General features: G+C 41.1%; 1 protein-coding gene across 3 annotated transcripts in view; it reads right to left on the reverse strand.

The window, feature by feature from the left end:
• The window catches only part of lekr1 (leucine, glutamate and lysine rich 1), a 176,598-nt gene extending 168,725 nt beyond the window's left edge, over window positions 1–7,873 (reverse strand). For all 3 annotated transcript variants that reach the window (XM_059651082.1, XM_048542834.2, XM_059651083.1), the window contains exons 1-2: window positions 7,607–7,873; window positions 3,396–3,504 (exon numbers count right to left, since the gene is read on the reverse strand). In XM_059651082.1, coding sequence (XP_059507065.1) covers window positions 3,396–3,488 — 93 coding nt within the window. In that variant the 5' untranslated portion in view covers window positions 3,489–3,504; window positions 7,607–7,873. The remainder of the gene's footprint in view (window positions 1–3,395; window positions 3,505–7,606) is intronic.
• Window positions 7,874–13,148: the final 5,275 nt, after the last annotated feature.

Raw genomic sequence — 13,148 nt, forward strand, 5'->3', positions numbered from 1 at the left:
CATTTTAACTTGGAGATTGTAAAAACTGCTGATGCTGGAATCCGAGATAACACAGTGTGGAGCTGGAGGAACACAGCAGATCAGGCAGCATCAGAGGAGCAGGAAAGCTGACATTTCAGGCCGAGACCCTTCGTCAGAAATGAGAGAGGGGTGAGGGAGCTCTGAAGTAAATAGAGAGAAGTGGTGGGGCTGGGGAAGGTAGGTGGGATGGTGGTAGGTGAGTGCAGGTAGGCAACGGTGAGGGGGTTGGTCAGTGAGGAGGGAGGAGTGGATAGGTGAGAGAGAAGACAGACAGTGCTCTACAAAGCGGTCTCCAAGCCTCCACTTGGTCTCACAATGTAGAGGAGGCCACATCAGGAGCAGCGGATGCAATAAGCCACATTAGTGGATGTGTAGGTGAACGCCTATCAGTTGTGGAAGGTTTTTTTGGTTCCTTGGAGGAGGTGTCGGGGTGGGGGGTATAGGGGCAGCTGTAGCACTTCCTGTGGTTGCAGGGAAAGGTGCCGTGGGTGGTGGGGTTAGTGGGGAGTGTGGAACAGATGAGGGAGGCGTGGAGAGAGCAGTTCCTGCAGAAGGCAGATAGGGATGAGGAGGGAAACATACCTTTGATTGTGGGGTCAGATTGCAGGTGGCGGAAGTGGCAGAGAATGATACATTTTTTAGCTTCCTGCCTTCCACCGCACAATTACTCTACCCAACTTCACGCATGGAGTTCAAACCCTTGGCCCCAGAACATTGTCATGGGTATCTAGATTACTAGTCTAGTGACAGTACCACAATGCCACCACTTCACTGCAAGTTAGAAAGTAAGTTACTCATTGCAGAATTCTCTAATTTGCTCATATAGCTACAGTATTCGTATGACTGATTCACTTCAGATTCTGCTCAATAGTAATTCATAAAACAGCCACAGTGGGATTCAAAGGTAATAATGCTATTGAATATGAGACGGCAGAATGCCAATTAAGATTCTGCACTAATGGAGACTTGTAAACTCATGCAATATGAATGCATTAATGAGACCCTTGTGACCACCATTTCAACATTTATTGAATTTTATTGTAAAAGGGCTATTGTTTGCATTAAAACAGTAGGGATATAAATGCATTGAACATGAAACCAATAATGCCTCCAATAGTAATTTCTAAGTTTATAATTAGCTTTATCTGTTTCTGATGAGTTTGCTAACTTCATGATATCAAAGTACGCATCACAAAATGAAAGTTACTTTAAGAGTATGTATAACCATGAAGTACTATTTCTCTATGAGGCTGGGCCTGGAACTGAGGCTAATGCTGAAATGGACATGGTGTTGTTAAATTCAGAACTTTGCAACACAGGGAATGGTAGATGTTTCAGTATCTTTAAATTAACAATTGATAGCAAGCTGTCGGTCATGAAAAAGCGTACAAAGAATCTTGAAAACAGGGAGTTTTATCTTTTTGTCTGATATGCTTCTGTTATTTGTTTTTTTTAACAGTAATTAGTAATTTAAGATGACAACTTACTTTTAGCTACATGATTATTTACAATTCTAATAGTAAATATTGGACTAGTCCTGCTTGAAATACCAGACAGGACCAAGACTTTCATTTTATTTATGGAATACCAAAACAAAATATTTTGATACGAGGCCAAGCTTGGTGAATGCACAACACCAGGTTTGTTTGCACGAAAGTGAAGTTATGAATCATCGAGAGTACGGGTCAGTTTTTCTTCTATTGCTGTGTTAATTACTGAGAAGTATAAGTCAGGCAAGCTCATATAGGAACCTCAAGTATTGTTCTCAAGCAAATCAATAATTCTACAAAGGCTATCCATAAACATACTGAATTACTCTGAAATTTGGAATAATACTTAGATTAGTTAAAATTAATAAATAAATATTCTTATTTGAAGAGAAAAAGAACGGTTTAAAACTTTGTTTTAAATAAGCCAAGTTGGCCTCAACAGGGGTATCTGATGTCGATCATATTCATGGGATTTGTTCTGTACTTTCAGTTCCTGAAATACGTGGCCACATTGAGTCAGTGAGAACATACATTCAATAGACAAATCAATCAATCCCACAAACTGATTGGCCAAAGCAAAAGACTTTGGATGTTGGAAATCTAAAGAGAGTAAATATTTCAGGTCTGTGACCTTCAAAAGTAAATTTTATTTCTATCCCCATGGATGTTGCCAGACCTGATGTGCAATTCCAGCATTTTCTGTGTTTAGTTATTACAGTTGAATAGCAATTCTTTTATTGGTTTCAATTTTAAAAAATGACCATCTCTCTAAAATAATCAGAATGCAGAGGTCATTTAAGATTGGCTGCAAAATGAAGGTGAGATTATGTTTTCATCCAGCAAAATATGCATGATTATTGAGCACAGCAATAAAAAAAATCTGTTGCTCACACAATTATATTCTGATTGCGAAAGTAGCTGAGGTTGTTAAAGGGACTATCTATTCTACTGAAGTGGCACATCATCCCCTTGAGTAATTGCAAGATGTTTTCTCTAGTGGTCTCAGGATTTAGATTCTGCCTGCTGCTTTCCAGCTTTAATCATAACACCACTAGAGAGAGGTTTTATGGTAACAACTGAAAATAGAATTCTAAACAAAATGTTTACTCATTCAGTGCATCTAACTGGCAGTTACAGGAGGTTAAATGTGTAAAAGAAATCAGTATTTGCCTCGGTAACATTTACAATGATGAAAGCAATTCAGTTCAGCAATGTTCATATTCATTTAAAGCAGATAAAATTGAAATAAGGGATGGCTACTGAAATATGCTAAATATACTAAAACAAGAAATGTATTTCTATTATCAAAAAAAATCACAGGTTTAAAACCTTAAAGTATTTCAATATATGCTCAGTCAACTTCACACTGACAGACAATCCCAATTATGAATGGTCATCAGGTTCACATATTTGACTTTGGCGAGATATGCTCACTCAGTATACTCCAAAATGGGTGAAGACAGAAAGCAGGAAACTACAGGCCTGTTAACTTAATACCTCTCATAGAGAGTGATGAATCTGCGGAACTCACTGCTGCAGAAGATTGTGGTGGGCCAAGTCATTGAGTGTATTTAAGACAAAGATTCTTGATTCTTGATTAATAAAAGGATCAATGGTTACAGGGAGAAGGCAAGAGAATGAGGCTGAAAAACATATCTGACATGTTCGAATGGCAGAGGAGACTCAATGGGCTGAATGGCGTAATTCTGCTCTTATATCTTATGACCTTATATGCATATTGTCTTAAATGCTGCCCCAGAGGTAGGGAGGCATTTATTGTAAGCCAATATAAATGTTACATAGATAGTAACAAGTAGATATGATAGATGCAGAACAATTGGTAGGCCTATTCCATCACATACATTAAAAAAAATGCCTGCATACCTGTTGGATCTCTTCAGGTAAAGGGTGGACAGGGACATGGCGCTCCATGCTGGTTAGGTTAACTTGAAGATCTAAGTTGTCCAACATAACCATAAAACTGGTGGTTTTCCTGAGACAATATAGAAGAAAAACTTGAAATTATACAGTGCTGTCCTTGACCTCTGGTCATTACAAAGTGCTTAGACAAAATGTAGTACTTTTTTGAATTGCTGTAATGTAGAAAACATTGACGAACAACTTCTGCACAACTAGATCCTACAAGTTGCAATCAAATAACGATCATTTAATGTGCTTTTTTTAAGTGATGCGAATTGAGGAATAAATATTAGTCAGGAAAGTTGCAGCTAATTCTGCTCCATTTCTTTGAAGTAGCACCATCAGATCACTTATGAGCTCCTAAGAAACCAAACAAAGTCTTCGATTTAGTATCTCAAAAGATAACCGACCTTGCAGAGAGATAGTAAGAATTGCTGATGCTGGTGAATCTGAGATAACAAGGTGTACAGCTGGATGAACACAGCAGGCCAGGCAGCACCAGAGGAGCAGGAAAGCTGACATTTTGGGTCTGGACCCTTCAGAAAATTTTCTGAAGGATCCAGACCCAAAAAAATCAGATTTCCTGCTCCTCTGATGCTGCCTGGCCTGCTGTGTTCATCCAGCTCTACACCTTATGATCTCAGATCCTGCAGAGAACTCCCTTCGTACTTCCTTGATCTTTGTGTGCAAATGTCTAAAGTGTGACTTGAAACTAGAATCTTCTAACGAAGAGGTAAGATTGATAATAATTCAGCCATAGTTGACATGTATACATAATAAATAAAATATGCAAATTATAAAATAAATTGTAACTTAAAGGAAGATATGAGTGTGACTTTAAGCTTGACTGCTTGAATTCTACAACAACGCTTGAGAAATGGAGGCAAAGTAATGTTCAATGACTATGCAGTTACGGTTAATATTTTATAAAATTCCTCTATAGTGCAGGGGTGAATCACATTGTAAATCACCAGAATCACTTCACATCCCTGTGAAACATTCTAGCCTCAAATCAAATTCTTGCAAAAAGGTCAGTCAGCAAAATTGAAGATCACTGTTTAATTCAGATTTCAACAATTTACAGCCACAAATTTTTAATTCCTCTCTGGCCACAGGGGATCTGACAAAGGACTGGAGGATGGCTAATGCGGTTCTATGTTTTAAGAGGGGTGGTAGAGATGAAGCAGGAAATTACAGACCAATGAGTCTCACATTAATAGTAGGGAAACTAAAGGAGAAAATTCTGAAGGAATGAATTAATACTCACTTCGAAAAGCATTGGTCAATTAAGGATAGTTAGCATGGCTTTGTCAAAAATTTGTTCAATTTTTTTGAAAATGTGATCAAATGTGTGGATGAAGTAAGTTCAACTGATGTAGATAATAAGGATTTTAGCAACGCTTTTATCAAAGTTCCACTGGGAGACTGATTGAGAAATTTAAGACACTTGGGATGAGGGAAACTTGGTGAGATGAATCAGAAACTAGTTTAGTAATAGGCTTAAAGGGTAATGGTAGGAGGCCGGTGTCTAGCAGTGTACCACAACATCAGTACTGGGGCTTTCATTTTATGTTACATACGTAAATGATATAGAAGAAATGGAGGGAATGTTAAGCAAATTTGCAGACACCTAGATTGGTATTGTGGTTCATTGTGAAGATGATGATTGGAGGTACAGGAAGATGCAGATGTGTTAATAAAATGGGCAGTCGGTATTTAACCATGATAAAAGCAAGGTGATGCACTTTGGAAGAAGGAACAAAATGCAGTAATTAATGAGTGTCAGGACACTGGGTAGCTTAGAGGTACAGAGAGATCTTGGGGTAATTATTCACAGATCTGTGAAATCAGCAAAGCATGTGATTAGGATAATTAAAGCATATTGGACACTCGCTTTCATCAGTTGCGGCATTGAGTAATGCTGGAATTGCAGCGAGTATCAGTTAGGCCACAACTGGAATTCTGTATGCGGTTCTCGTCACCTCACTATAGGCAAGATGTGATAGCACTAGAAGGGATACAAAGGAGGTTCACCAGGATTTTGCCTGGGATGGAGAAATTAAGTTATGAGCAAAGACTAGGCAATCTTGGATTGTGTTCTTTAGAACAGAGAAAACTGAGGGGTGACATGACTGATGTGTATAAGATTATGAGGAATATGGACAAGGTGAAGACAGCAGCAGTTCCCCTCAGTTGAGGGGCCAATCACTAGAGGGTATAGTTTTAGGGTAAGGGCATGAGATTCAGAGGGGATTTGGGGAAAAAAAGAAGTTTTTTCACTCAGCGGGTGATGGGAAGGTAGTGGAGGTTGGGAAACTTACAAACTTTAAAAAATATTTGGATGAGTACTTCAAGTATCATAACATTCAAGGATAGCAGACAAATGCTGAAAATTGGGATCAGTGCTTTCCAGTGGTAGTTATGTGGGTGCAGAAGGACCTTTTCAATGAATCGATGGCTCTGTAAGACAGAAAACCCATCAGTTGACAATTCTTTCAATGATATGCAGAGATCACAGCACTAGTAATCTAATTAAACAACAGCTTAAACATCAAGTTTTGTTTTGTTTTACACTTATTAAAATAGAATGTGAAAACTTGTCTGTAGAAATACCTGAGTTTACAGCTTATTAACAAATTATTAACTGAAAATGTATTGGAAAATTTTATTTATTGCAAATCCTTTTTGTTCCCTTTTTTTTGTTATCTTGGAATTTCCTAAAATATGTGAATGAATATATTTCTGCCACAAGAATAAGCAACAAAGATGTACACAAAATGTAAAAATACCATTTTTTTGGAAGAGGTGACATTATTAACTTCATATAAAGAAGAAATAATTCAGAAAATTAGTGAGAGTACTTTACAGTAAATTGCAGCAGGCATATAACATTGAAGGCTGAAACAGTTCAGCCAGATACAATTAGATCTGAGAGATTTTTTGTAAAATCAGCTTCATTAACACAAAATGCAAGATCATCACAAGAATCATAAAAATTGCATTTATGTGGTGCCTTTCATAACTAATGTGTTTAATAGACAATTAAGTATTTTTCCAAAAGTAGTCATTGTTGTAGGGAACGTAGCAGCCAATTTATGTAAAGCAAATTCCCACAATTAGCAATACCAGATTGGTTTTGTGTTGGTGACAGCAAGATTAAGTATTGGCTAGGACACTGGGAACAATTCCCTCCTCTTCATCTACACCTAAATGATTGGACTGGGCCTCAGCTTAATGCTTCATCTGAAAGACACCACTTCTGTTTGTGCAATATTCCCTCAGTCTCAGCCTTGATTGTTGTGCTGAAGCCCTGGAGTGAGACTTGAATCCATGGACCTTCTAACTCAGAGGCAAGAGTGCTATCAAGTGAGCCCAGCTGACAATCATTTCTGTTTAAATCACAACTCTTGTAAACTAGAGATAACAAAGTGTGGAGCTGGATGAACACAGCAGGCCAAACAGCATCTTAGAAGCACAAAAGCTGACGTTTCAGGCCTAGACCCTTCTACGCCTGAAACGTCAGCTTTTGTGCTCCTAAGATGCTGCTTGGCCTGCTGTGTTCATCCAGCTCCACACTTTGTTATCTCGGATTCTCCAGCATCTGCAGTTCCCATTATCTCTTCTAAACCAGAGTACAATTTTCAGCAAATGACTAGAAGATGTCATGCTAATCATGTCAGTACCTTTGTTATATGCATTGTTATTATTGTCAAACCATATGATACTTGATAACAGGAAATTATATTACAGTTTAGTACTCTACTACAACGTACATCAAATTTACATGTTAAGCTAACAATTTTTCAGTTATTGCAGTCCAGGGCGCATAAAGGTTGTTACAGTGTGCAATGTATCTGAATAATAATTAATGTAACAGAAAAATCAAGTAAAAATATGTTTTAAGCCAATTTCAAGAGAGTAGAAACAGGCAACTATCATGACATATTGTCAATAACTCGTTGCAGACTCGGAAATCATTTCTTATGAAGGGAATTTCAATCTGTACCAAACTTTCAACAGTACCAAAACACCATAACTACTGAAAAGCTGGAGGTGTACAGATTCTTCACTCTATACATTTTCCCGCACTGGGATGTCTAGGCCACAGTCGTCTGTTATCGAATGTAAATTATAATACTGCATATATCTTTAAAAAGAATAAATAACCGACGGACCTCGCCAGCTGCTTTGTAAAGGCCTGCAGCTTGGTTCTCAGTAACAGGACCAGCCTGGAACTTCTTGGGAAAGTTTGACAACTGAAGGGCGCAGCCTCCAGCCAGCCGTGTCCTTCCTTGGCTTCTCTGAACCTAGTGCATCTCAGGGTAAAAAAAAAACTCAGCTCAAACACACACACAGGGATACGGTGGGTTTCCACCTTTACAGCTTAGATCCAACGTTCGCAATGCTCCCAGAAAGTACTCAGCCTCCCGGCCCAGGCCGCGCTTGGGGTAACCATGGAAATCACGCGCCGGGACGTAATGACGCAACGAGTTGGCGATTGCCTGTCAATCACCCGTGTCCTGAGAGAGTCTCTATTGTGTGTTCTGCCCTGAAGCTTGACCAAACAGCATTGTGTGGCAACATACAACACTTTGAAAAGCTGAAAATCAATACATTTGACAATCCAGAGAACAATATGCCACCAAAACAACGTTCCTGATAAAGGTCAAGAGGGAATGTGGAGGGAATGAAATAAACTTTGGATTGGAATTCAAAAAGGTACTTATATTTATGTAGCAACTTTCACACGGTTACGGCATTCCAAACTGTATTACCCGCACCAAAGTACTTCTAAAGTTTCAAAGCCAAGGTTGGATTGCAGCAAGATATGGTTTGGGGCTTCTTCTTCCCGATTGTCATGGATGTTCAAACTGAACAACTAAGACAGGAAGTATTCAGAGATAATGGGAACTGCAGATGCTGGAGATGATCCAGGTGAACCATCTCCAAAACACCCCTTACCTTCTTGGACCTCTCAGTCTCCATCTCAGGCAACCACCTACAAACCGATGTCCATTTCAAGCCCACTGACTCCCACAGCTACCTGGAGTACACCTCCTCCCACCCAGCTTCCTGCAAAAATTCCATCCCCTACTCCCAATTCTTTCGTTTCTGCCGCATCTGCTCCCAGGATGAGGCATTCCACTCCCGCACATCCCAGATGTCCTCGTTCTTCAAGGGCCACAACTTCCCCTCCGCAGTGGTCGAGAACACCCTTGACCGTGTCTCCCACATTTCCCGCACCTCATCCCTCACACCCCGCCCTCACAATAACCACCAAAAGAGAATCCCCCTAGTCCTCACATATCACCCCACCAACCGCTGGATACAACGCATCATCCTCCGACACTTCCACCATCTACAATCCGACCCCACCACCAAAGACATTTTTCCCACCCCACCCTTGTCTGCCTTCCGTAGAGACCACTCTCTCCACGATTCCCTTGTCTGCTGCACACTCCCCTCCAATCCCACCACACTCGGCACCTTCCCCTGCAACCGCAGGAAGTGCTACACCTGCCCCCACACCACCTCCCTCACCCCTATCCCAGGCCCCAAGGTGACATTCCACATCAAGCAGATGTTCACCTGCACATCTGCCAATGTGGTATACTGCATGTGCAGTACACAGTGTGGCTTCCTCTACATTGGGGAAACCAAGCAGAGGCTTGGGGACAGCTTTGCAGAACACCTACGCTCGGTCCACAGTAAATAACTGCACCTCCCAGTCACGAACCATTTCAACTCCTCCTCCCATTCTTTAGATGACATGTCCATCCTGGGCCTTTTGCAGTGCCATAATGATACCACCCGTAGGTTGCAAGAACAGCAACTCATATTCCACTTGGGAACCCTGCAGCGCAATGATATCAATGTGGATTTCACCAGCTTCAAAATCTTCCCTCCCACCACTGCATCCCAAAACTAGCCCAGCTTGTCCCCACCTGCCTAACCTGTTCTTCCTCTCACCTATCCCCTCCTCTCACTTCAAGCCACACCTCCATTTCCTACCTACTAACCTCAACCCGCCCCCTTGACCTGTCCATCATCTCCGGACTGACCTATCCCCTCCCTACCTCCCCACCCATACTCTCCTCTCCACCTATCTTCTCCTCTATCCGTCTTCAGTCCACCTCCCTCTCTCTCCCTATTTATTTCAGAATCTTCTCCCCATCCCCCTTTTCTGATGGAGGGACTAGGCCCAAAACATCAGCTTTTGTGCTCCTAAGATGCTGCTTGGCCTGCTGTGTTCTTCCAGCCCCACACTTTGTTATCTACGACAGGAAGTACCATGGTCACTAGTGTTGGCGAGTACATGAGCTATGTGGTTGGGATGATGACAATGTAATTTATATTTGTAAAAAACTGGTGAAAAACATTCAGTAATGTATAAGAAGAGTAGATCGAAGACCCAAAATATGGACTTTCCGTTTAAGCCTGCGAAAAGTGAAGGGCTAAAGGTGAAGACTTGAAGAAAGTGAGTAGCTTCAAGTACTTGGGGTCAGTGTTTACAGGAGATACATAGAAATAGAATTATGCAATAGATTTGCAGTGTTTGGAGGAATTGGAAGAAGTGCATTGAATGTTACAGGTTTAAAAAATATGACTGAAGCTGAAAGGAAGAATCTACAAAACGGGCAACACAGTGTGGAGCTGGAAGAACACAGCAGGCCAGGCAGCATCATAGGAGCAGGAAAGTTGATGTTTTCGGTCAGGACCCTTGTTCAGAAATGGTGATGGGGAAGGGAGCTGGGAAATAACTAGAGAGAGAAGGGGTGGGGCTGGAGAAAGTAGCTGGGATGGTGATAGGTGAATGTGGGTAGGGAGTGGTGGAGATTGGTCAGTGGAATGGGTGGGGCAGATAGGTGGAAGAGAAGATGGACAGGTTGTGTCAGGTCAAGGAAATGAGATGAAATAGGGAGAGTTGGACATGGGATGATGACGGGGGTGGGGAGATTTTAAAACTGTTGAATTCCACATTTAGTCCATTGGGCTGTAGGCTTCCGAGGCGGATTATGAGGTGTTGTTTCTCCAGTTTGCAGGTGGTGCCTTCGTGACACTGGAGGAAGCCCAGGATGGACATGTCACCCAGGGAGTGGGAGGAGGAGATACAATGGTTGGCAACTGGAAAGTGTTGTCGTTTGTGGTGTACTGAACACAGATGCTCTACGAAATGGTCTCTGAGTCTATATTTGGTCTCACACTAGAAGAGCAACACCTCATATTCCTCCTCAAGAGCCTAGAGTCCAATGGTGTAAACATGGAATTCACCAGTTTTAAAATCTCCCTACCCCAACCTCATCCCATGTCCAAACTTCCCTCTCATCCCCACATCCTTGACCTGACACAGCCTATTCATTTTCTCTCCTACCTATCTACCCCACTCATCCCACTGACCAATCCCCATCTCTCCTTACCTGCACCTATCACCACCCAACCTACCTTCCCCAGCCCCACCCCTTTTCTCTCTCTTTATTTCCCAGCTCCCTTCCCTCTCCCCATTTCTGAAGGGTTCTGACCCGAAACATCAACTTTCCTGCTCCTCTGACACTGCCTGGCCTGCTGTGTTCCTCCAGCTCTATATATGTGTTGTCTCTGTCTCCAGCGTCGGTAGTTCTTGTTATCTCACAGTTTGAGATTCAGCCCGTTCGTGCAGAAACATCAAAATAGGAGCCATGACTGGATGGTACTGAGATGCTGAGATGGATGTGTGGAGGGAGAAGAAGTCCAAGATAAAGTCCAAGATGCACCAGGTGGTCAGTAAAGATTGTAAAAGCATCAAAAATGTATCTGAAAAGAAATTTAAATAACATGCCCATCTCTTATGGAGAAGAGCGCACGTGGTGTAATGAGTAATGGAGATAGGGAGTAACTCACCTATGCTATTTGGAGTCATGGGATCCAGTAACTGAATATATGCTATCAGTGCATCAAAGTAAGTACCTTTGGAAACAGCCTTAAAAAAAGATTTGATGCATTAGCTAACAGATTTAAAACTGAAGTAAATTTACAAGATTATCTTGGACTCTTCAAGACTTTAAGATCAATCTTGAGATTGCCACAAGCAACTAAATGGAACAAAAAATCATTTTGTTAGAACATTTTCAGTTATTATTATGACATTTTCGGAAATCTGAAAATAAAGTGTTTGAATAGGAAGTTGGGGTTGGGTGATCACGTGATCATAGCTCCAGGAAAGTATTCAACTAAAGGTGGCAACCAAAACTCAGATAGAGTGGAGAGGTTTGTAATGTTGCTGTCTCCCTCTCTCTCTCAGACACACACGCTCTGATTGTTCCACTTCAAAGGCCTCTGCCTGCAACTCAAGCGTACCCTCACCTCCAAAAATAAATGCAAATAGCTTGAGATATCTTAACACTAAGACTGAGACTGTCTGTTTGGCCAATTGTTTCCCTTGCCCAGATAACAAACCAAAGTTTCTCCAAGATTTCACCCGAACTGTCTGTATTTACGAACAGCCCTCATCAAAGTCAATAACATCCCATGTCAGCATGATCATTAGAGTTAGAATTAGCTTTATTGTTACATGTACTCGCATGAAAACAGTGAAAAGTTTACCAAATACGATTTATAGTGCCATCTTAGGGACAATAGGTACCTACATACAGATTCCTGAGTAGGAAGTCTTTGGAAAAAACCATTCGTAAAATAAAGCAATTACAGACGTTCACGTCATCTTAGGGAGAAAAGTACAAAATCATAGGAATAAATTTGAAAAATAAAAGAAATCTAAAGTTCAGAATAACAGTCCTTCCAACCCTATCCATGCTGACACCTAGCCTCACCTTGAGGCTCTCAAGGCCAGAGTCCTGGGGACCACTCTGGATTCACCTTGAAGCCAGGAGCCCAGACTGAGGCTAGCAGTCAACATGGAGGCCAGGAGTCCTCACGTAGGTTTGGACCCCACACTGGCTTTAGTTTGATGGTGTCTGGGCAAGGAATCCATGCTGAGGCCGGGAGTCCGCAATGACTTTACTCAAGGCTCGAGAACAGGAGTTAAGAAGAAATAAGGAGGACAAACACAAATAGGAGAAGAAGAAGAAAATGAAGAAAAGAAATAATCGGAGTGGACAAGCTCCAAAAAATTATTGTTCCTTACACTTCTCGATCTGTTTGCAACTTTTGTGACAGTTGACTGCACCATATTTGTCCAGCACATCTCCATCGTTCTGCTGAGTAGATATCCCATTACTATCTGTACTGCAACAGTCAAAAAATAATTTAAAATAATCTCACCTCCAACATCATTTACCTTTGGATTTACACAAGACTCAAACCTTAGCTTTCTTCTATCTCTCACAACTAAAACTAAATATATAAATTCAATTGGTTACTGTTGCCTCCTTTAAATTAATGTTTATGTCTTACGAGTGATTCTTATCAACTCTTCTGTCATCAACACCTTCTCATGGTTTGCACATCAAATCATATGTTTTTGCTTTCCCTCCTGCTTCACTTCAAACACAGTCTTTTTATTTACCGAGCACCTGAGATTGCTTTAGTCTTTCGATTGTAATTTAGTCTTCTCGTGATTTGAAGCTGACTCCTCTGATCACCTTGCCTTTATTCATCTTTCATGTCCATGGAAATAAAGTACTGTGTTTATCTCAGAGATCAAAAAGTACCTTTGAATTCTCTAACATCCAATGGGCACTGCTGTTCTGTCTCCCCTGAATTATTTGATGCTAGTGGACT

This window comes from Stegostoma tigrinum, chromosome 14 (assembly GCF_030684315.1).
Source record: "Stegostoma tigrinum isolate sSteTig4 chromosome 14, sSteTig4.hap1, whole genome shotgun sequence".
NCBI classification, from domain to species: Eukaryota; Metazoa; Chordata; class Chondrichthyes; order Orectolobiformes; family Stegostomatidae; genus Stegostoma; species Stegostoma tigrinum.